The following is a 25,798-nucleotide window of genomic DNA, read 5'->3' on the forward strand; positions in this document are numbered from 1 at the left end:
TGCTCTTCCCATAGATGGCCACATGACTTGCTCTCTTATTCCCTTCACATATTTACTAAGATGTTGAGAAGAAAAAGAAAAAAAAAAGATGTTATCTTCTCCATGAGGTACCCCATCCTATTTAAAACTGCAGCTCCTTACCTACCTACCCTCCCACCCCACCCATCACACTTCTTATTTCTTTTTCTCCTCTTTTCTTTCCATACTATATATTTTGCTTATTTATCATGTATGTGTGTGTCTTTAAATGCTTTAAAACTCTCCTTACTAGGTTTCAATTTTACTAAAGTGTAAGTTCCACAGGGTTAGGGATTTGAATGTAATTCTATTTATCCTTATAGCTAAACTAGTCAATCTTTTAGATTATTATGTGTATGAGTCCTTTGTTATATACACACACACCTGTGCCTCTACCTCACCCAAACTCAAAAACCCTTAGAATTGATTGTTTTGTAAGTTTTAAACATATCGAATTAACTATTCAGATGTACTTAATATTTAATTTACAGTGATAAAAATGACTTTTTTATCATTTTTATTCTGGAATAAGCTTTCAAATATAGCTGTGGCATTATACTTTTTAAAAAATATTTCTATAAACAAACTGTGTATATGCTTGCATACATATGTATATATATGTTATACAGATGTGGGTATATATGTGTATATCTATACGGGTATGTTCATATGTGTATTTATTTAAACAGGTCACCAGGACACCCCATGGCAGAGACTTTGATGACTCTTTGGAAAGATGTGAAGAGTATTTGAGCTCAAGACCATGTAGCAAGCCCCAGCATTCAGCCAGGACATTACTGGTCCATTCAGCACCCTCAACCATGCCGAAACACTCCCCAAGCCCTGTGTTAAATCGAGCTTCTCTCAGGGAAAGGTAATTCATGGTCTCTATTTCTATATAGTCTTTGGAATAATTGAAGTTAATAAAGGGAAGCCAGCAATTCTGCTTGTGAAGTGATTATTTGTAAAAGCATAGTTTGATTTTAGGAGACTTGCTTTAGTTGTTTTCATTTAGAACATATAACACAGTGCTAAGTACCCCTCCTTAGCCCAGTCCTCTAAAAGTGAGTTTATTTCTAGATAAGGTTCACTTTAACCCTTATTAAAGTACTGTGAGTCTTACAAGTGAAAAGGAGAGTATGTGATAGTTTTAGTGTTTAATAGACATATAGGATATAGTATGTTCATAGAGATTTAATATAGGTATACCTTAAGTATAAAAATAAGCATAGGTTATATTTTCCTTTTAGTTACAATGGTGATGCTGTGTATTGTTGGCAGATGGTATCTTGTTTCCTCAAATAACCTCCCCCAAACTCCTAAAGGGGAATCTTAATCATGTGAAGATTCCAGGTCTTCCTCTGGAAAGTCTTTAGCAACCAAATTCAGATGCTTGTTATCATTTGGATGTGGAAAAATAATTCTTCTGTCATCTGTTTTTTTGTGGTGGTTGTTGAATCCAAATTGGAAATTCTTTACCTCTCTCATAAATAACTAGTAACATAGAAAATAAGAATTGTCATAAGTTTAAAAACCCAACTCTTAACATTTAAAAATGTTACAGAAATTTGAAAGACTTAAAGATACAACCTGGAAATCAGTCTATCTTTACAGATAGGATTAAAAAACCAAATTAACGCAGTAAATTCCTGTAGTGTAGTAGGGTCATCAGATAAAATTCCTGTAGTGTAGTAGGGTCATCAGATATAATTGAGAAAGTTTAAATTAACCATAGAGAGTATATCAAAAGTTCAGCTCAAAACTGTTAATTCGACCAAGAGTATGTCAAATGGAAGGCTGTATTAAAACATTACTATTATGAACAGATAGATTTGTCTATTTCTTCATTAACTCTATAAGCATTCAAAATCAATATCTGGAGATATGCTGGAGATCCTAATCCTGAGATATGGATTTTGATTAATGTTGCCTACAGGGATCACTGAGTTCATAGACTTGTAAGCTTTAAAACTTCAGTATATAGAAAGAAACTTTTGAAGAGAGATTTTTCTATTGAAGTCTGATAACTTGTACCTCAATCTTAGCGGACATTCCTTGATTTCGATACCTGCCCAAATGTTCTGGCATATAGCTACTGCTACTTTCTTTTTAACTACTTTTAGAATTAAGCACTTGTGGTTTTGTTGATTAGGTCCTTTGCCATATCTGTAGGTTTTCAAGACTTTTTTTTTTTACCTGCATCTCCTTGGATATATTTTTTTATAAATATTGTTTTATTTTTCACCCTTTGACATATTTTTCAGAAATTTCCAATTCTAAATCTACCACAATACAACATTATCAGTTTTAGTTCTGTGTTCCTTTTTCCTTATGTGCTATTTTGATTGAGTTTAAAATCTGTCCTTTCTAATTTGATAACTTCTACATTAAGCCTTTATTCAAAAATTCTTCATTGAGAACTAAAGTCAGTTCTTCCTTCATTTTTTAATGCATGATGCAGGTGAGGAGTAAATAGTGGCATTTTACACATTATTTTGATTCTGGATAGCGGAAAAATGCTTCTGTGCAAGAAGGAAATGAATAATTCTAATATTAAGCATCACCTGTTTTACCTGTTTACGTGAGGGAGCTTGAGATGCTTTTAAAATAAAAGCATATAAAGGTATCATATTTTTTACTTTATCTAAATAAACTACTTAAAAATTATTTGGTCTGCTGTCTAGGGAAGGCACAGTAAATAAACTTTTTTACTTTCTCTAGGGTAGAGCACTTCCTTTTTTAGTGTATTTTCTAAAAAAGGTCTAGATTTAGTCTGTAAGGAAAATAAGATGTCTTTAAGACATATTACTAAGAACAAAAACATTTCCTTGTTTTCAGCGATGTCAGGACCTCATCTTTAAATATCAGACATCCTCTGAACTGATTTTTTCTAGGTCATTAAGCAATATGCTTACAGGATGCTTATTCAATCCATTGGAATCAATAAACGATTTACACTGATTTAATAGTAGATTGTATATCCCAGGCCAAATTGAAAGTCTGACAGAACATTCAGCTATAGGAGTTTATCTGGGTAAATATTCATTAAATTTAAATGTTTCCTCTAAGATTGCAGTAAAATGCTGACATGTTAATCATGTTATGAAAGTGCACCTTTAGAGTAAGGGTGCACTTTGCTTTAAGCCCATTTTTGAAAAAAAAAAAAAAAACCTCCAATAGAAGTTAGCACATCATAAAATGGTTTCAGTTTAGATTACAAGTGTTACATTTCAGAAACAGTTTTCTTCCCAAGGTGGAATAAATATTAAAATTATGACTTAAACTTTTATTAAGCTTTATAGTTATTTCTAAAATTAGTCTAAGAGATGCTAGCAAATTTAATTAAAAAGTAGTTGATATTCTTTTTAATCAGGTTTAAGGTTTTGATTTTTGTAGACGGAGCTTAAGATTTGTGGGCACGCATTCCTTATACCACAGCACAGACTAGTGGATCCTCTGATAGTATCAATGAAGAAATCCCTGGAAGCTGCATAATTCAATCTCAGATTTCCAAAATGTGCCACATATATAAGAAATAAAGTCTGCCAATATATTTGCACCCATGCCTATAGTACTTGCTTTTATGAATACAGAAGATTACAGTTTAGACATTATGTAAACCATTTCTCCTGCTTAATAGTTTATACTCCTGTTAACAGGTAAAATTGTAAGTTTATAAGAACAAATATTGAGGAGAGAAAAAAGCAAATATTTAAGCAATATATTAGCATTTTATTTATAAATTTGTAAAGGAATTTACTTTGTAAATATCAGTGACATTTTATATAGATGCATCGTAGTCAGATAATCTGGAAATATTCATTATTTATATAAGACAAAATAGCTTAATTATATTATGCTAGTTTTGAGTTTGGGCAGGCGGGCATAAGAGGAGTTTAATACACTTGTAGCAGAGACTGGGGAGATGATATCATCTGTCTGATAATAGACCATTTAGTTTCTATTTTCCTCTATATTCTGAAAGAATAAGAACATGGCTGGATTCTAAATAATATTTTCATGTATTATACCCATTTTGTTTAATTTCATAAAATTAGTTTTATTCTTCTGTATACAGATAGGAATTTCTTTCACATAATCTAAGAGAATATGATTAGATTACTGGAGAATAAAAACCAGTTTTAAAAGCATTAGATACGGAGTTATTTTTCTAATATGAAAATTTATCTTTAGTAATAAAGCTGTAAATAAGTATGTATGGACATTGTTAAAATAGTAAGAAATATAGGTATAGTCTCCCAAATGCAGGTCAAGCTTTATTATTAAGACTATTTATTGAACATATTGTGAAGACTTAATACTGCCACTGAGAATCAAGACCTAGTTCCTGGCTTTATGTTCCCTTGCCTTCCCTTTGATCTAAGGAAGAAACTTAATCTAATCTTGTGTATGTTATCATAAGGGTCTAAAAAATGACTTTATATATCTGGCATTTGGTTTTCTCTCCCTCTGCCTATAAGTCACCTTTGTTTTTTATGCCTACAGATTCCATTCTGATTGGTGCTCACCTTCCAACTGCGATGAGATTCATGACCGGGTAAAAAATATCTTGAAATCACACCAGGCTCATCAAAGACATTTATATGTTAGTTTCCAAAATTTTGTCTTTGGAGGCTTTTTATAATAGGGCAAAAGAGCCACTCAAGATGCTAAAGCTGACAGTAGTCACTGGGAAATTATAAAAATCTCCATTTGATTAATGGCTTTGCTAAAGACAACATATCTAACTTTTTCCTTTGACCCTGAGTCATTATGCAAAATGTCTGACAGACATCAATTCAACTAAAAACAATGTTAGTGACAATTATTCTTTGAAAAATCTGTTAAGTAGTGACTTTGTAATAATTACTTTCAGAGCCTTAAAATATGAGAACCATTTGCTGCAAATAGATATTAAGCTAAATGGTACTTGAGGGAGGGAGAATTCTGTATTTTATCTTAATCAAATACTGAAAAAAGGAAAAGAGTATGTCAGGTTTATCAGGTTTAATATTAGAAACATCAATGTGAGAATATTTTCTGAGATAAGGCAAATAAACATATATGAATGACAGCTGAAAATAATGACAATATCTATTTTTATATTAGAATGCTTATTTCACTCATTAATTTAAAAAAAATAGTTATTTATTATCAGGTAAGGTTGAGCACTAAGGACCTAGGAATGCATTTGGATTATATGACCTTATGATCATTATGTACATTTTTGTGTTTCTCCATGCATACTATTTTTCTAAATTTGCCCTCAAAATATAATAAACATATAGACAATAAGTAACAGCTTGATGAATTATAATAAAAGAAACAGATCGAGACCTAGAACATTAGCTCTGCAGAAGCCCCCTTCTTCTTTCTTCCCATTCTCCATCACTCTAAACATAAACGTTATCCTAACTTCTAACAAGATTACTATTCTGTGTTTTGATCTTTATATTAATGGCATCCTAGAGTATCTACCTTTTTTTGTTTGTTTGTCTGACTTATTTTACTCGACATTGTTTTTGCAATTCAGACATCTTATTGTATGTAGCAATAGTGCTTCATTCTTACTGCTATATGGTATTTCATTGTATGAAAATACTACCATTTATTTATCCATTCTTCTGTTGACAGACGTGGTTGTTTTTGGTTTGAGCTATTGTGAGTCGACCTGCTTTGACAAATCAAACATATTTTTGGGTATATTTTATATAGGTACATACCTACCAGTGAAATTGTTTGGTGACAGAATATGAGTATATTCAGCTTTTTTAGATACTGCCAAAAATTTTTCCAATTGATTTTAACAGTTTACATTACTGCTACCAGTGTATGTGTGTTCCGTTTACTCCATGAATTGTTTTTGTGTACATGTGAGCATATATGTGTCTATTTCCATTTTGACTTTCTGATAGGTAAGACGTAGTTTATCACCTAAAGGTTTTAATTTGCATTGTGTTAGTTAGATTCAGTTGTCAACTTGGCCAGGTGAGCATACCTAGTCTTGTTGCTGAGGACATAAGCCAATGGTGCGTGAACCTCATCTGTTGCCAATTACATCTGCAGTCAGCTAGGAGGCCTGGCTGCTGCAATGAGTGACGTCTGACTTAATTGGCTGGTGCTTAAATGGGAGATTGCAACGTAGCACTGCTAGCAACTCAGCATTCCTCATCTCAGCACTAGCAGCTCAGCCCAGGCCTTTGGAGATGCAGAAAGAAGTCACCCCAGGGAAAGTTGTTGGAACCCAGGGGCCTGGAGAGAAGACCAGCAGAGACCCTCTTGTGCCTTCCACATAAGAAAGAACCTCAGTGGAAAGTTAGCTGCCTTTCCTCTGAAGAACCAACAAAATAAATCCCCTTTTATTAAAAGCCAATCCATCTCTGGTGTGTTGCATTCCGGCAGCTAGCAAACCAGAACAGAGTTGGTACCGGAGAGTGGGGTGCTGCTGCGGTTTGGAAATGCCAGATCTGTTGGAACTGTGTTTAGGATGGCTAAGGGGAAGACTCTGGAGGAACTGTGAAGAGATTGATGGAGAAGTCCTGGAGGGCTTGAAGAGACTGTTGATGTAAATGGAACCACTGCCAATCTTGGCAAAGGAGGACACAAAAGGGAGAAATTGGAGTTGGCAGAGTAAGAACCATGGAAGCTCGGGTCTGAAGCCAAGAAACCTCAGCCAGGAGAGTGGACCCACCCATATACATGGAGAGGGTGAGTTTAACCTGAAGGGCGAGGATGAGTCTCCTCTCTCATTGCAGTGGAAGAGTTGTGCAGCCTCTGGCCTTGGAAAAGGCATAGCACGCTCCTTGGGGGACTGGGAGAGCCTGGCTGCCACCATGTGGAGGGGTTGAACGTGTGCCCCAGAAATGGCAGAGAGCCCAGGGGTGGCCCTGATGCCTGGAGAGAGTGGAGCCCAGAGGTGGTCTCCTCGATGTTCCCCGAGGTTGATTTGGAAAGAGGCGGGCCACTGCATAGGCCCTTGGAAGGGGTGGGACTGCCACTTCCTATAGCCCAAGGATGAATGACTTTCGGACTTTGAAATCCCATGGCGCTTGCCCTGCAGGTTTTACATCTGTGTTTCTTCCAATTTCTCCCTATGGAAATGAAAATCTGTATCCTGTGAATATCCTCCTTTGCTTATTGGCACCAGACTTGTTTTGAGATTCACAGGTCCACAGCAAGAGAATTTTTTACATCTGTTTAAGGTGATGCTTGAAGTTGCCAAGTTGACAAGGGGTGGACATGTGTTAGTTAGATTCAGTTGTCAACTTGGCCAGGTGAGCATACCTAATCTTGTTGCTGAGGACATAAGCCAATGGTGCGTGAACCTCATCTGTTGCCAATTACATCTGCAGTCAGCTAGGAGGCCTGGCTGCTGCAATGAGTGATGTCTGACTTAATTGGCTGGTGCTTAAATGGGAGATTGCAATGTAGCACTGCTAGCAACTCAGCATTCCTCATCTCAGCACTAGCAGCTCAGCCCAGGCCTTTGGAGATGCAGAAAGAAGTCACCCCGGGGAAAGTTGTTGGAACCCAGGGGCCTGGAGAGAAGACCAGCAGAGACCCTCTTGTGCCTTCCACATAAGAAAGAACCTCAGTGGAAAGTTAGCTGCCTTTCCTCTGAAGAACCAACAAAATAAATTCCCTTTTATTAAAAGCCAATCCGTCTCTGGTGTGTTGCATTCCGGCAGCTAGCAAACCAGAACATGCATTTTCCTGGTGACTAGTGAAGTTCGATACCATTTTGTATTTTTATTACCCATTTGGATCTCTCTTTTTGTGAGTACCTGTTCAAGTCAATTGGACATTTTTTATACTAGGTTGTCTACCTTTTTCTTGTTAATAATAGAATCATATTGACTCTTGAAACAAGTTCATAGTCATATATTACAGTTTTCTTCTCCCAGTCTCTTATTGGTATTTTTTTTCTCTAGTGAAAGGTTTTAATTAAATTAATTTTGATTTGGGTTGGAATGTATCAAGTACCTAAGGAAACAAATTATTCTCAGGTACATTCAGACACCTATGAGTATGGATTTTATACTCATACATTGTCTTAATCATAAATTTTTCCTAGTTGAACATGAAACAATTAACTAAAAAACATCATTGGAGTAATAATGTAGTTCTCATCACTACACATATAAACACACTCGGAAACACATTTTGGGTCTGATGCTATGTTCATTATCTAGAACATGTTAATGGCTTCTCAGGTAGATATACTGTCAATATTTATCAAATTATGTACTATATATCAGAGCAGTTTATCTTATGTCAATCATATCTCAATAAATTTAAAGAAAAACCTGTTTAGCTAGAGCAGAGCAACTAAGGAAGAAAGTGGTAACTGATGAGGGGAAAGAATAGCCAGGCCTTGTTCATTTCTTGCCATGTCTGGTCATTATTTTGATCATAATTTAAATGGGAAATTGTCGGTGAATTTCAGGTAGTACACTGATATGATGTGATTTATGGAAGATACCAAAATCATATTTGTTAAATCAAAAGAGTCCGGAGCTCCTTCAGTCCAGGTAGATGTCAGAAGGATGTCCATTCAAACTTTGGTTTGAATATGTGTTTTTAAAAATAAAATTTCCATGGCGGGCAATGGTGGCTCAGTGGCAGAATTCTTGCCTGCCTTGCCAGAGACCCGGGTTCAATTCCCGGAGCCTGCCCATGCCAAAAATAAATAAATAAATAAATAAATAATAAAATAAAATTTCTACCCTTCATCAACTTCTCAAAAGGATCTTTAACCAGAAAACCTAAGAGCCACTCATTCATTTATTTCACTTTCCTAGTTTTAGAGTTGAGGAAATTGAGGCCCAGATGATTATTTCAAAATCAGAGGTGACATGTAGAGAAAGTCATAATACGTTTATGATGCTGACTACGCTCTTTCACCTGATGCCTTCATCTCTCCCGGCAGCAGTGCTTTTTTTTTAACATTTTTTTTTAAGTTGTGAAATATAGCATATATACAAAAAAGTGATAAATTTCAAAGTACATTTTAACAAGTAGTTTTAGAGCAAATTTTAAAGTATGGTATGGGTTACAGTGCCACCAATATTTCAGGTGTTTATTTCTAGCTGCTCCAAGACACTGGAGACTAAAAAGAAATATCAATATAATGATTCAGTAGTCATGCTCATTTGTTAAATCCTATTTTCTCTGTTATAATTCCTCCTTCCCCTTTAATCCTTCTCACACTCTTAAGGAATAGTTGGGCAATGGCCAGTCTAACTTCATGTTGAAAAGGTGTGTCGACATTATGGGGTCGGAGGATGCAACTGGTTGATGCTCTTGAAGAGACTGATAACTCTGGGTTTCAGAGCTTATCTGGCCTAGAAACCATCTGGAGGCTGAAGGATCCTAAAAAATAAACTTAGTGAGTGAAGCGTTATTGTAGAGTCTCAGATATAGCCTTACGTATTCTTTTTTTTTTTTGACTTTTTAAATTGTATGCTATAACATATATACAAAGCAAAGAAATTCGAAAGCAATAGTTTTCAAAGTACTCTTCAACGAGAAGTTATAGGATGGAGGGAGGAGGGCTGGGGGACACAAATGAAATTAGAAAGAAAGAGAGACAATAAAGATTTAGATGGTATAATCTAGGAATGCCTAGAGTGTATAATGATAGTGACTAAATGTACAAATTTTAAAAGTGTTTTTGCATGAGGAAGAACAAAGGAATGTCATTACTGGAGGGTGTTGAAATAGATGGTAATTAATATTTAAAAATGTCAATTTATGTGTGAGACTAAAGCAAAAAATGTTTATTCGGTACAAAATTTATATTTTGACTAGTGCATTTCCTAATATAACTTATGTAGACAGCTTAATTGAACACCATAAGTACATGGAACCTTGAATAGGACGTGAGATTTTGTTGGTTTGTCCAGAGTGATGCCCCGATAAATCCCAGAGTGATTTGAACAGTGAATAAAAAAGTACTTGCAAATTACGTTAAACCTGACCTGATTGGCTTTGTTCTTATCGCTAAATACCAGGTTATAGATATATTAAAAAAGCATCTCACAATCCAAAAGTAATAATTTCCACTCCAGACTAAATGTGACTGCTATAAGAACTTACAATCCAGGCCCCTGTTTTCTTGTAAGCATTTTCTAAAGGAGACCATATGATAAATGTTCTTTCATTTTTGGCTTATTTTACCTCACTAAATATCCCACAGGTTCATTCACATCATTGCATGCCTCATGACTTTGTTCCATTTTGTAGCAGCACAATATTCAATCATATGGGTACACCATAGCTTGCCAATCTACTTCTCAGTCAATGCATCCTTCAGCCACCTGTATTTATTGGGTGTCATGTGTAATACCCAAAGTCCACAGTCCATCAACACTCACAATTTTAGATAGCATCATTGTTCCCAAGAGAAAGATATCCAATGAACACACCCTCACCAAATAGGAAATCTAAAACTCTCCTTAACTCTTGTCTGTCCCCCCATTATTTACCCCTCTGTGGCTGTGGTACTGCTGTTTTCCTGTTAAACATAGCCCGTAGTATGCTATAGCAGGTTTCCCCTGTACCCTGGACTTAAACACTCTTTGTATACAAATCATACCTTTGAAGTAGTTCTTATAAGAACTTACTACATTTGTAGTGTTAATCAGTGAGAAACATAGGTCTATAGAACCCCTTTCAATCATATTCACCTTCAATATGGTAATATTACTTATAGGCCCACTAGAGAACCACCTTCACTTCTATCTGTTCACTTACATTGGAGTTCAACGTCATTAGCTAACTATTCACCCATCTGTAGTTTCTGTGTATCTCTAAGTCCCCTATATTCTGTATTATAAGCCTGTGAGTATTACCTTTATCATGGTCATCAAAGTGGAGTCAAACAGTGTCTGTCCAAAATGTCCTCAAGGCTCATCCATCTTGTCATGTGCTTCAGAGTGTCATTTCCTCTTACTGCTGCATAATATTCCATCATATGTATATACCATGTTTTATTAACCCACTCATCTGTTGATGAGCATTTGGATTGTTTCCACCTTTTGGCAATTGTGAATAATGTTGCTGTGAGCATCGGTGTGCAAATGTCTGTTTGTGTCATTGCTTTCAGTGTTATTGCTGGGTCATAAGGCCACTCAATATTTAGTTTCCTAAAAAACTGCCGAACTGTCTTCCATAGCTAATGAAAATGAGCATCTTTTCATGTGCTTTTGAGTCTTCTGTATTTGCTCTTCAGAAAAATGCCTGTTCATGTCTTTAGTCCCTTTTATAATTGGCTTGTTTGTTCTTTTGTTGTTGAGTTGTATGATTTCTCTATGTATACAGGATATCAAACCTTTGTCCAATGTGTGATTTCCAAATATTTCCTCCCATTGAGTTGACTGCCTCTTCACCTTTTTGAGAAAGTCTTTTGAGGTGCAGAAGCATTTGATTTTGAGGAGTTTCCATTTATCTATTTTTTCTTTTGTTGCTTGTGCTTTGGGTGTAAAGTTTAGGAAGCTATCTCCTATTACTAGGTCTTGAAGACATTTCCCTATATTTTCTTCTAGAAGCTTTATGGTGCTAGTTCATATATTTAGGTGTTTGATCCACTTTGAGTTAATCTTTGTATAGGGTTTAAGGTAAGGGTCCTCACTCATTCTTTTGGCTATTGACATCCAGTTCTTCCACACCCATTTATTGAAAAGACTGTTTTGTCCCAGTTTAGAGGATTTGGGGGCCTCGTCAAAAATCAACTGACCATAGATTTGGTGGTCCATTTCAGTGCTCTCAATTTGATTCCATTTGTCAATACTTCTCTCTTTGTGCCTGTACCATGCAGTTTTGACCACTGTAGCTCTATAATAAGTTTTAAAGTCAGGAAGTGTTAGTCCTTCCACTTCGTTCTTTTTAAAGATGGTTTTAGTTATTTGGGGTCACTTTCCCTTCCAGATGTATCTGGTAATTGGCTTTTCCAAGTCTTCAAAGTAGGTTTGAAATTTGAATTTTGAAATGTTGAATTTTGGAATTTTGATTGGTACTGTGTTGAGTTTGTAGATCATTTGGGTAGAATTGACACCTTAACTATGTTTAACCTTTCTATCCATGAGCAGGGAATGTCTTTCCATCTATTTAGACATTCTTTGATTTCTTTTAGCGGTGTTATATAGTTCTCTGTGTACAAGTCCATTACATCTGTAGTTAAGCTCATTCCTAAGTACTTGATTCTTTTAATTTCTATTTTGAATGGAATTTTTTCTGTAACTGAGTCCTTAGTTAGATCATTGCTTGTGTATTGAAATGTTACTGATTTTTTCACATTAATTTTATATCCCATCACCTTGCTGAATTTATTATCTCGAGTAACTTTGCTGTAGATTTCTCAAGATTTTCCAAGTATAATATCATGTCATCTGCAAATAATCAAAGTTTTACTTCTTCCTTTCCAATTTGCATGCCTTTTATTTCTTTGTCCTGCCTGATTGCTCCAGCTAGAACTTCTAGTACAATGTTGAATAATAGTGGTGACAGGGCATCCTTGTCTCATTCCTGATCTTAGGGAGAAAACTTTCAGTCTCTCTCTGTTGAGTACAATGCTGGCTATCAGTTTTTCATATATTCCCTTTATCATATTGATGAAGTTACCTTTGATTCCTATCTTTTGAAGTGTTTTTATCAGAAAAGATGTAGAATTTTGTTGAATGCTTTTTCAGCATCAATCGAGATGATCATGTGATTTTTCCCTTTCAATTTATTAATATGCTGTATTGCATTGATTTACTTGTGTTGAACCATCCTTGCATTCCTGGTATAAACCCCACTTAGTCATGATGTATAATTCTTTTAATGTGTTTTTGGATTCAATTTGCTAGTATTTTTTTTTTTTGAGAATTTTTTCATCTGTATTCACAAGGGAGATTGGCCTGTAGTTTTCCTTTCTTATAGCATCCTTACCCAGTTTGGGTACTAAAATGATATAACTTCATAAAATGGATTAGGCATCATTCCTTTTTCCTTAATTTTTTAGAAAAGAGTGAAGAGGACTGGTGTTAGTTCATTTTGGAATGTTTGATAGAATTCCTCTGTGAAGCCATCTGGCCCCGAGCTTTTCTTTGTAGGAAGATTTTTGATGACTGATTGAATCTCTTTACATGTGATTGGTTTGTTGAGATCTTCTGTTTCTTCCTCAGTCAGTGTAGTTTGTTTGTGTGTTTCCAGGAATTTGTCCATTTCATCTAATTTGTCTAGTTTGTTGGCACATAGTTGTTCATAGTATTCACTTATGATTTCTTTTATTTCTTCAGGGTATGTGGTAATGTACCCCTTCTCATTTCTGATTTTATTTGCATCCTCTTTTTTTTCTTTGTCAGTCTTGCTAGTGGCCCATAAATTTTATTGTTTTTCTCAAAGAACCAACTTTTGGTTTTATTGATTCTTTCTATTCTTCTTTTGTTCTCCCATTCATTTAACTCTGCTTTAATGTTTGTTATTTCTCTTCTGTTTGCTTTGGGGTTAGTTTGCTGTTATTTCTCAAGTTCTGCCAGGTGAACAGTTAAGTCCTCTATTTTTGCTCTTTCTTGTTTTTTAATATCTGCATTTAGGGCAACAAATTTCCTTCTCAGCACAACCTTTGCCACATCCCATAAGTTCTGATATGTTATATTCTTATTTTCCTTTGTCTCCAGATATCTACTGATTTCTCTAGTAATTTCTTCTTTGATACACTGGTTGTTTAAGAGTGTATTATTTGGTCTCCATATATTTGTGAAAATTCTCATTCTTTGGTGAATAGTCCACCAAAGCTTCATTCCATTGTGATCAGAGAAAGTGTTTTGAATAATTTCAGTGTTTTTAAATTAATAAAGAGCTTTTTGTGCCCCAGCATATGCTCTATCCTGGAGAATGTTCCATGGGCACTAAGAAGAATGTATATCCTGTTGTTTTTGGGTGTAATGTCTGTTAGGTCTAATTCATTTATCAAGTTGTTTAACTTCTCTGTTTCCTTGTTGATCTTCTGTCTGGATGTTCTATCTGTAGAGGACAGTGGTGTATTGAAGTCTCCTACTATTATTGTTGAAACATCTAATGCTCCCTTCAGATTTTCCAATATCTATCTCATGTACTTTAAAGCTTCTTGATTGGGAGAATAAACATTTAATATTGTTATTTCTTCTTGGTGAGTTTCCCTTTTATTAATATAAAGTGACCTTCTTTGTCTTTTATGATGTTTTTACATTTAAAGTCTGTTTTGTCTGATATTAGTATAGCTACTCCTGCTTTGTTTTGGTTACAACTTGTGTGGAAAATCTTTTTCCATCATTTCACTTTCAATCTATTTGTATCCTTGCATCTAAGATGAGTCTCTTATAAGCAGCATATAACTGGATTATATTTGTTAATCCATTCTGCCAATCTTTGTCTTTCAATTGGTAAATTTAGTCCATTAGCATTCAGCGTTATTACTGAAAAGGCATTTCTTATATTTACCATCTTACCCTTTTAATTTTATTCATCAAATCTATATATTCTTTACCTTCTTTCTCTTTTTATCCCTTAAATTACCCTTACTGGTAGTCTTCAATTCTGTGCCCTCCTCCAGACCTCCTTCTGCTGTCTTTTTTTTTCAACTGGCAGAACTCCCTTTAGTATTTCTTGTAGGGCCAGTCTTCTGTTGACACATTCTTTCAGGATTTGTTTGTCTGTGAAAATTTTGATCTCTGTTTCAGTTTTGAAGGATAATTTGGCTCATTAAAAAAATCATGTCTAGAAGTCTTTCTCTCTTTCAAGATCTAAAATATATCATACCACTGCCTTCTCACCTCCATAATGCCAGTGTGGTAGTCTGAACTCAGTCTTACATGGTTTCCCTTGTAGATTGTTTTTCTCTTTCCACTTTCAGAATTTTCTGCTTCTCTTAAACATTTGAGACTGTTTAGTATGTGTCTTAGGATAGGCCTATTTGGATTTATTCTATTTGGAGTACCGTGATTTTCTTTGACTTGACTTGCATATTTATGTCCTTTATAAGGGTTGGGAATTTTTCCCCCATTGTATCCTCAACTAATCTTCCTAGCCTTTTACTCTTCTCTTCTCCTTCTGCAATATCAGTGATTCTTATATTTGTGTGCTTTGTTTTGTCTATCATTTCCCTGAGATCCATTTTACATTTTCCCATTGTTTTTGCCATTTCCTGTCCACTAGTTCACTTATTCTTTCTTCTACCTCTTCAAATCTGCTGTTGTATGTCTCTAGTATGTTTTTTATTTGATCTAAGCATCTTTAATCTCTGTGATATCTGCTCATTTTCTATTCTTTAAAATTACTCTTTATCCTCTTCTAGTGTCTTCCCATTAGCCATCCCATTTATTTTATTTAATATGAACATCTTTGATTAGTTGTTCTAAGGTCTGTGTCTCCTCTGTTGTTTTACTTTGGTCGTTAGGCTGGGCTATATCTATCTGCATCATGATATGCTTATTGATTTTCTGCTGTCTTTGTGCCATGTAAATATCTTGATTAGTTTGCTTTGGAATCTGATTTCCTTCAATAGTCAAAAGCCTTCTATTTGTGAGATAGATGTGGACCATGATGCAGGGCACAGGGTAGAACACAACAGTATGGTGATGTGTTACAGCACAGGTATAGGCATAGATTGGGGATGCTGCTCTGTTGCCTGTGAGCTTGGGCGCCCAGCAGTGAGGAGGATGTGGCTGTGCAGATGGACGGGTCTGGGGGACAGGGATCTGGTGTGCAGTGATCTAGGGTGCGGTGCCCTTTGTCTGCATGCACTGAACTAGGGCAGTGGGTTGGGGTTGCACCTGCATGGGCTGAAGACAGATGTGGCCTGGCTGTGCAGGTCAGTGCTTACTCAGAAGTGGGGCGCATGACTTGGGGCTTGCGCATGCGCAAATCTGGGAGGACTGTGAACTGATGCATATATGCACAGAGCTCAGGGGTGGTGGAGTGAGGCCCAAGATTTTATGGGCTGGGGGCAGGTATAGCCTCGATATGGATGTAAGTGCCTGCAGCCTTTTTGTACTGCAGACTACCTGCAGGGGACAGGGACTGAGAGGTAGAACTCAGGATGGGCAGTATAAGAATGCACTTTTGCAGGAGAGGTGGGTTGAGCTGGGGCCTGCGTGTGAGTACGTGGGGTTGTAGGGTGGGTACGCACACGAGGGTTTGGCAGGGCAAGGGCGCTTAGAGTATGGAGAGAGGGGTGGGTGACGGGGTTCAGGTTTGTGGGGTATGGGGTGAGTCGCAGGTCACAGCACTGTACTGGCAAGGGTAGCACATTTAAGGAATGCAGCTTTGCTTGTTTCCTAGTACCTGTCTCCCTGTCCATGTACTCATGAGGGCTCTGGGCTTCTGCATTAGGCTATTTGCACCAGCTGGACAGTGTCTGGTTCTCTGCTTCTCAGTTCCTCAGCTTTTGTAACCAGGGCACTCTATGTGATACAGAAGACTCTCCCAGGTCTGTTATACCCTGGAATCACTGTCTCGGTTGCCCTCCAATCCTTTCTCTAGCTGTTCCGTGGAGCAGGGTTGAGCTCTATCTATCCTATTCCACCAACTTCATGGAACTCAGCCTTAGGTATTCCTTAGGGCTTACCGGAATATTGTTGGTTGGGGCTTGCCTTACTATGGCTATTATCAGTATGTAGCTGAAGCTTGCATAAGAGTAACCTCCAGAATAGCATCTTGACTCTATTTTAAATCTCTTAGCCACTGATACCTTGTTTGGTTACATTTCTTTCTTTTCTTCTTTTTGATCAGGTACACATGTTGCCAGGGAGACCTACATCCTTGGACTCATGTCACATGTAGTGGGGAGGATGATGATTTTACTTGCAGAGGTGTGTTTAGAGATAGTGAGAGGCCACATCTAAGCAACAAAGGAGTTTATCTGAAAGTAACTCTTAGGCATTGTTATAGGTAGGCTTAGCTTCTGTGTTACAGATATAAGTTTCATAAAAGCAAACCTCAAGATCAAGGGGTTGGCTTACTGACAAGTTTATTTTAAAATGTATATGGAAAGGCAAAGGAAATAGAAAACACAAAACAGTTCTAAGAAGAACAAGATAGAGAACTCACTACCCAATATTAAGACTTCTGTAAAACACAGAAATCAAGACTGTGACACAGACTAAATGATAGGTCAGTGGAACAGAATAGAGACTTCAGAAATAGACCCACAGAATTATTGTCAACTGATTTTTGACAAAAATCCAGCTGGTTCAGTGGAGAATTTACATTCATTTTCAACAAATGTTGAATCAAAAAAATGCACCTCAATATACCTCAGACTTTATACAAAAATAATTCAAGGTAGATCATATACCTAAGCATAAAACCACAAAACTTTTAGAAGAAAACATAGTAGAAAATCTGCATAATAAAAAAAATAAATTGGCCTTAATGAAACAAAAAGGTTTGCTCTCTGAAAGACACTGTTTAAGGAAGTGGAATGACAAACCACAGCTGGGAGATAATATTTGTAAATCACATATATGATTAAGGTTTTGTATCCAGGATTTGTTTTAAAAAAAACTCTTCAGATTCAACAATAGGAAAACAATGTAATAGAAAAGTGTGCAAAAGATGTGAACAGACATTTACACAAAAATATGAAAAGATGGTCAATATAATCTGTTAATAGGAAATGCACAATGAGATACCACTGCAAAAATGAAACAAAAAAATTTCAAATAAATTTAAAATACTAAACGCTGGTGAGGACATGGAATAACAGGCACCTCATTCAGTGCTGTTTGAAATGTCCAATGGTACAGCCACTTTTGAGGACAATTTGGCAGTTTCATATAAGGTTAAATCTGCATTTATTATAAGACCCAGCAATCCAACTCCTAGTTATTTACCCAGGTTAGTTGAAAATTTTTGTTCACAGAAAGCTTGCACATGAATGTTCATAGAAACTTTATTCATCATTGCCTCAAAATGGAAGCAGTCGAGAATCCTTTTAATGATGAATAGTAAACAATAATATATCCATTCAATGAATACTACTCAGCAATAAAAATGTTATTGATTCATACAACATGAAGAATCATAAATTTAATTTGCCAAATTTAAGAAGTAAGTCCCCCAAAACTACATACTATAATTTATATGACATTACTGAAAGGGCAAAACCATGGGAATGGAAAGCAATTCAATGATTTCCAGTTAGGGGAGGCAGACTTTAGAGAGCCTAGCTGCACAGGGGAGTTTTTTAGGGTGATGAATTTGTCTTGATTGAGGACAAATTATTGATACATGTTTAAACATTTCTCAGAACATTGTATATCACAAAGATTGAATTTTACTGTATGAAAATTAAAAGAAAAAATTAACCATGATGTTGGGGCTTCTGAGTATGTAAGACAGACTATAATAAATAACCCTAACTATATAACATAACCTTAAATGAGTTGACCTAAATAACCTAGGACTACAGTATTTTGACTAGTTACTGTAAAGACAAAGGACTGTGTAATCACTATATTCTAGTTCAGGGCTCAGCAAACTTTCACTAATGGGCCAGATAATATTTTTGGCTTTGGGGACTATCCAGTCCCTGTCACAACTATTCAAGCAATATGTAAACAAATGAGCATAAATAAAACTTTATCCATAGGCACTAAAATTTGAATTTCATGTAATTTTCACAAAATACTCTTTTTCTTTTAATCATTAACAAGTTTAAAAAATTTCTCTGCTAGATTTGCACTGGGAACCAAGGGGTTTGCCAACCCCTGATCTAGTAGATAAATGTGTTTCATGCAGGCGTATAGATTAGCAACTATGAAAGTACATTTATATGAGAACTGAAGAAATAGTAAGTCATAGATAAAGCAACCAAATTTTCCATTGTCTGGGAAGGAAATTATGAAGAAGCCAGGTGGAGAAAGGCTAGAAGGAATCCTGTGGTATTGGATTAAAGTCTAAATAACTTTTTAACTTATGTTTATTTTAATATATATACAGGTATATTGATACAGAAAAATAGATAAGAGATTATATATGGGCTAATACACACACGTATTTCCTAGCTTTGTCCCTCTGAAAAGACCTAGAAGTAATGATAAACCAGTAACAATAAGCACACCTAGCTCCCAGATCTTGGTTTCTAAATATGTTTTTTCAATAAAAGTTACAAGGTTCCTGGAGCAATGGCTGATTCTGGGGCTGTGGTAGGGAAAATACAAGATTAAAATCAAGCATCTCAGGCAAGACAAGAGAAAACTTATGTTTTTTGGAGGCTCTATACTTTAGCTTTTTTTCCCTCACCCTTCAAAGGTTCAGACATTTCTGAAAGGTTTAGGGGGCGAAAGGGTGAGAAAGAAAAAGGTAGACCAGGAAATTTAAAGTGGGTGAGTTTATTTCTGCGCTCCTGGGTAGAGTTCACTGAACCCAAGATGGAGAGAGGTGAGTCCGCACGCAGGCTTCTTTTAAGGATTGAGGTTGGGTGACATCTGGAAGGGGCAGTTCATTAGTTCCGAAAGTCATGTTGGGAGGGGTGACACAGCCTCTGCAGCTCCAGTTGCAGTGCCCTTTCCAGTTCCCCCGACCTAACATTCCAGCCTTTTTGTGATAATAGGGTGCCGAGATCTTTCTGGCTACTTCCTGCTGTAATGGGGTGGCGTGGGGTTATAGGCCGGAACCGTCATGGCCAGGGGAGTGGGGAGGCTGGCTGTAGGAATCTGGTGAGGAAGGCAGGTGATGATAATGATGCAGGAGCATTTGGTTGATTGCTACCCAGGATAGTTCCTTCATGCGTCCCTGAAGGAAGTTGAGGAGGCAGGGAGCTAGGAGGAAAAAGAGACAGATTAGGATAACTGGTCCTAGTAGTGGGAGGAGCCATGTCACCAGGGGAGAAGAAAACCAGCTTAAGGCAGAGTTGGCTCCTTGTTTTCTGTGGTAGAGATCATCTCTTAGTTTGTTTAGGGTTTGAATATTTTGTTCCACCGGACCTGACTCGTTGACGTAATAGCAGCATTCCTCTTGGAGGAATATACACGTTCCTCCTTTTTCGGCTGTCAGCAGGTCTAAGGCCCGTCGATTTTGAAGAGTTACCTGGGCTAGTGAGGTGAGTTGGCATTGTAGAGAGGAGAGGGATTCTGATGTTGATTCCAGGGCTACCTGTAGTCGAGTTTTGAAGTTTTGAGAGGTTAAAATATTGTGTCCTAGCGCCCCTCCCACTGTGGCTGAGGCTGCGACTGAAGTGGTTAGGCTGATGCCTACTAGGATAGGAAGAAAGGCAGCCCTTTTTGAGCGAGGAGAGAGCAGTAGCCAAGTTAGTTCGGACTCCCCATAGAGGGTAAATTGAGGAACAATAGTTACCAGGAAGCATGGCCCTGGGGCAGTGGAGTTAAGGCACTTGGTAAGAGTTCCATTACACCAGAAATCTGGGTTTACTAGGTGAAGTAGTAGAGGAGGAGCGGAAAGGGTGGAACCCTGAGTAGAGGCAGAGTCCACACATAAGGGTAATAGTAAATTTGTTTGAGGGTTTTTTATCCAGTGTAGTGAGGCTCCTAATTTGGCAAGAAGATCTCACCCCATTAGTGGGCTGGGGCAAGAAGGCATTACTAAGAAAGAATGTATAATGGGGTACCCTTCTATTAAACATGTAAGTGGTCCAGTAGTTAAGGGGCGTGAAGGACAGCCGTGTATGCCCATAACCGTGACCTGGGAAGGAAGGAGTTGACCTGAGTAAGAGGGGAGGACAGAAAATGTAGCCCCTGTGTCCACTAAAAAGGAGGTGGGCTTACCCACTCCCTCCACTGTTACCCTGGGCTCGACGAGGGTGATCGGGGTCGCTGAGGCCAGGCGTCGTCAGTCATTGGTGGCCAGGCCTAGGACTGCCAGCGGTGGGTTGGGGGTTGGAAGGACGGCCCTTCCACGGCTAGGTGCCGAGGGGCAGTCACTTTTCCAATGTCCCTTTGTACCACAGAGAGGGCACAGTCCCTTGGGCGGTTGAGGATTGGGGCACTGACAGGACCAGTGTCTGTCGAGGCCACATTTGAAGCACTTCCCTTGTGGTGGATTAGTCGCAGCTTCTTCTCCGTTGAAGTGAGCCGCAGAGCTGCAATCAGGGATTGGGTTTGTAAATTTGCTTTTTGGCAGTCCCAGGATTCCTTTTCTGCTCTCTCTAGTTCATCACGAGTATTAAAAATTTTAAAGGCCGTGTTTACCAGGTCATGGATAGGGGCCTGAGGACCGTCCTCAATTTTTCTAAGTTTATGCCTTATATCTGGAGCCAATTGGGATACAAAGTGTGTATCTTTGTAACTGCTGAAACAGTTTTACCAGCCTTCGAGTTGGGGTCTAGGCGGGTATATTGGGAGAGGGCTTCTGTGAGCCGGTGTAGGAAAGCGGCCGGGTTTTCATCAGGACCCTGGGTAATTTCCCTTAGCTTATGGAAGTTTACTACTTTATGTGAAGCTTTCTGCATGCCAGCTATGAGGCATGTAAGCATTTTGTCCTGTCTAGTCTGCCCATTTCTTCCCGCTGGAGTGTCCACCTGATATTCCCACCCTGGCTCTTGGTCTGGCACAGCCTCGGCCCCTACCGGCATGGTGTGGTCAGTTATATGCACCTGGTTAGCATGAGCCCTGGCTGCACTGAAAATGCGGTCCATTTCATCTTTAGTGAGGGAAGAAGAGCAGATTACATGAATGTCATGCCAGGTGAGGTCGTAAGCATTAGCTAGATACTGGAATTCTTTAGTATAGGTAGTTGGATCGTTAGAGGAGCCCAACCATTTTTCAATGTGTGAAAGATCAGCCAGAGAGAAGGGAATGTGTACCCGAATTAAGGAGCCCAACCATTTTTCAATGTGTGAAAGATCAGCCAGAGAGAAGGGAATGTGTACCCGAATTAACCCTTCAGGTCCCGCAACCTCCTGGAGGGAACAGAGTAAAGTACTTTTTGAGTGGGTATGGGAGCTTACGGGTAAGGGTAGCGAGGAACTAGCTGGTGGCAGAAGAGCCGAAGTGGGGGGTGGGGGGCATGCTGGTAATGGGAGAGCCTTTGGAGTAGAAGGAGGAAGGGAAGGATAGGATGGTGGCTGGAATGCTGCCAGAGCGGGGGGAGGAAGAGGGGGGTAAGATGGCGGCTGGAGTGCCACCAGCTGAGAAGGAGGAAGAGAAAGGCAAGATGACGGCAGGAGTGCCACTAGCGCGGAAAGGGAGAGAGAAGGGCAAGATGGCGACTGAGATGTCGCCGAAGCAGAAATGGGGAGGGAAAGGCAAGATGGCGACTGGAGCCCCGCTGGAGGGAGGGGAGGGTAGAGCGAGGGAGAGGAGGATACAAAGGGAGGGGCAGGAGCACAGAAGGAAAAAAGCCTGGACATAAGGAATTTCGGCCCATTTGTCATTCCTCTGGCAAAAGTTGCGGAGGTTCGTAAGGATATTAAAATCGAAAGTCCCATCCTCAGGCCAATGAGAATCATTATCCAATTGATATTGGGGCCAAGCCTTTTTACAAAAGTAAGTGAGGCGTTTTGGCCGGATGTCTGGAAGTAAATCCAGTGTGGATAGGTTTGTCAGAAGATAATCCAGAGGAGTATAAGGTTTGGTTTTTGAGGATTTATTGCCCATACTGACGGGTCTCAAAGGACAAAGAACTGGCCCGGGGGATGTCGGTGTGCCAACGCCCCGAGAGAGTCCTCGGAGCTCTTATGAGTGGGGGCTTGTCTCCCCAGGGGATGTCTCACCCTGGTTTGAGGCCTTTTCAGGTCCTGGACCTGAATTTGGGAGACGAGAAGCGGGGAGTCCCCACAACTTTTCGAGTCCCGGGAAAGGGAGTGAGGCTTGTGGGCATCCCCGTTCACCTCAGCCCTCGGAAGAGAACCTGACGTGAATTCACGATTTTGGAGAGTAATTAACGGACAGGCTCTCTCTGAACGGTGAGACCCGGCAGCAGGGCTAGGAGGGAGGGACTTACCCAATCTGTGGTGGATGCAGCAGCGGGCCGTAGGATCCCCTGTCGCTGGCTATGTGGAGGAAGGAGGAGAGAGGAAGCTGGGGTGCCTCTGGCCAGGTGGGCAGCACCCGCGCTCCTCTCCCAGGTTTCCGGCATCAAATGAAAGGTTTAGGAGGTGAAAGGGTAAGAAAGAAGGAAGGTAGACCAGGAAATTTAAAGTGGGTGGGTTTATTTCTGCGCTCCCAGGTAGAGCTCACCGAACCCAAGATGGAGAGAGGTGAGTCCACACGCGGGCTTCGGTGTGGGCAGCTTTTAAGGATGGAGGTCAGGTGACATCCAGAAGGGGCAGTTCATTAGTTCCAGAAGTCATGTTGGGAGGGGCGACATAGCCTCCGCAGCTCCAGTTGCAGTGCCCTTCCCTGTTCCCCGACCTAGCAATTTCATAAGTGTCTTGAGGGAACAGTTAGCTCATCATCGGCTCATCATATCTCAACAAATTTTGTTCCCTCAAATCTTTAATTTTGCCCGTCTCCCACAGTGAGACTGCCAAAGCCTTTCTGGTTTGTCTTTCAACAGGGGACCATAGTAGAGCACAGTATATGTTCGTAATACTTCGTTCTATTTCCAGAATCCACAAAAACGTCCAGGACAAAACTGTAGAAAGTTGGCTCACCTCTTTGAGATTTCCTCCTCTGAAATCTTGGCACCTACTGTTTAAGCAGCTTTCTTATGCTTTTAAACAATAAAATTTTATTGTGTATGGCTCCTTAAGTTGCTGTCAGTAGGTGCATTGATCTGCCACAAAACAACACCTTTCTACTTGAAAGTGGAAGACCTTCATACCTCTTCTGTTAATTATTTTAAAATTATATTTTCCTCAACCAGACTTTATTGAGCAGAAGGTAGTATAGTTACTCATATTGGCTTTCATTGGATATTATTCTCTGTGTCCTAAATCATTTCCCATAAAGGATAGCCTGAACACAAACTCTTAACATCAGTCCTACTGATTTATTCTTAAAATCAGTCCTACTGATATATTTATTTACTTATTTATTATCAGTCCTACTGAATTATTCCTATATTCATTCATATGATATGTGTTTAGTATTTTTTAACCAAATATTTGTGTGCCTGGCCTACTCAATGCACTGGGGATATTTTCATGAAATCAGCATTCCCACAAATCCAATGATTATTTAATGAAACAATATAAGTGAATGTGAAACAGTAAAAACAACAGTGTAGAAGGGTGTATGATTAAATGTAAGAATAAGAAGTATAAATATGAATTGACATAGGTCTTTTAGAAAGAAAAAACAAAACTGATTACATGGAAATAATATTAATTACTAAATCTTCAGTATAAGCCAAGCACTGCGTAGGTTTTATTCCATTTGATCATCCCAATAATCTTAAGAATCCTATTTTTAAATGAGGAAGTGGAGACTCAGAATTTAAATGACTTATATAAGGTCACATACCAACTTGAGATTATTAGGCCCAGGATTTGAATCCAGGTTAACACCATTTGCTCATAACCACTAACGTCTACAGAGATAAACACAATATGCAACCAGATAAGATTCCAATAATATGCCCAAACTGAAAATATATGAGAACCTACAACCATGAGAACTGTAGACACTTAAATGTTCAGAAACAGAAATAAACAAGCACTAACATACCAGGAACATTGTGATCTGTACACCGAAACCTACTTCCTATGGACACAGGTCAAGCCAAAGGCCGTGTTGGTCCTACTTGGAGAATACTCACAGACAAAGATATAGCATCTTAAATATAAAATCAGGTGTGATTTTTATTTCAACAAGGATTTATTTAAATATCAACTTCTGTAGGACAGTGAAGAAGTCCTTTATGAATCATTAAATATTTTTACTATACAGAAGAAAGCAAAAACATAAAAGATTACAAAATTTGATGATCATTACAAAATGAAGAGAACCCATCCATAACAAGCTATTGGAAATAAGTAGGGTGGGAAGATTCTGTTTAAAGTAAAACCCTAAAACTAAAAGGTGTGCAAATACCAAACATTTTGATTTGCACCTTATTCAAGAGGATGTAAGTCATGTAAAACCTGATCACTTCAGCCCTAACCCTTTTACTGTTTCTCCTCTTCTCACATATAAACTGCAGGCTCTGGTGCCTTTCAGCAGAAAAAGAGTGTATGTGACTTAATTCTACCAGCCTATCCTTTATAGAAATGTGTTGCTTTAAAGAAAACTCATTGTGATAATTGTGATGAACAACCCAGTTAATGTAGAAGCTTCTTGTTGGGCTAGATAGGTATTGAGTCTGACCAGTAAGAGTATAAAGTATAAAACCTCCCTGAAGAAAACATCCACTACTCAGTTCTAAGTGTTGCATATAAGAATCAAGATATGTTGTTGCCAGGTTTTCCAATTATTTTTTTAAATTTTGATTTTTCTTTAAATTTGCTTCCCATTAATTGAAATTGAAAACTTTATACATTTTATGGGCCAAACAAAAGACATCTACCAGTTGCTGGTCGGCAGCTTCTCCTTTACAAAGTATAGTACCACTAAGGTGTTTTAATTTTGTGATTAGTGTTTTTCTAATTGACATTGAATGGTCAGTATGGGTGAAGTATAAGAATTTTGGCCAAGATTTGCCAGAACAATATAATGGAAGAACGAATCAGGATGGGTATTTGATTTGCCAGGAAATATGAAATATTAAAGTATTGGTTTTTAATATATTGATTTGCATAATAAAGTTAGCTAACATATATTGCATTGCTACTGTGTGCTAGGCACCAGACTGTTTGTCTTATGAAGGATATGGAACCAGTCTCTTGGGCAAATTACTTCTCTGTACTTCAATTTTCTCA

The 25,798-nt window shown here is 38.1% G+C and overlaps 1 protein-coding gene across 8 annotated transcripts in view; it reads left to right on the plus strand.

The window, feature by feature from the left end:
* The window catches only part of SPATA6 (spermatogenesis associated 6), a 211,618-nt gene that overhangs the window by 156,913 nt on the left and 28,907 nt on the right, over positions 1–25,798 (plus strand). For 6 of the 8 annotated variants that reach the window (XM_077149739.1, XM_077149740.1, XM_077149735.1 and 3 more), the window contains 2 exons: positions 708–892; positions 4,525–4,624. In XM_077149739.1, the coding sequence (XP_077005854.1) occupies positions 708–892; positions 4,525–4,624 (285 nt within the window). The remainder of the gene's footprint in view (positions 1–707; positions 893–4,524; positions 4,625–25,798) is intronic. The other 2 variants (XM_077149736.1, XM_077149741.1) reach the window with 1 other exon arrangement.

Source organism: Tamandua tetradactyla, chromosome 2, assembly GCF_023851605.1.
Source record: "Tamandua tetradactyla isolate mTamTet1 chromosome 2, mTamTet1.pri, whole genome shotgun sequence".
NCBI classification, from domain to species: Eukaryota; Metazoa; Chordata; class Mammalia; order Pilosa; family Myrmecophagidae; genus Tamandua; species Tamandua tetradactyla.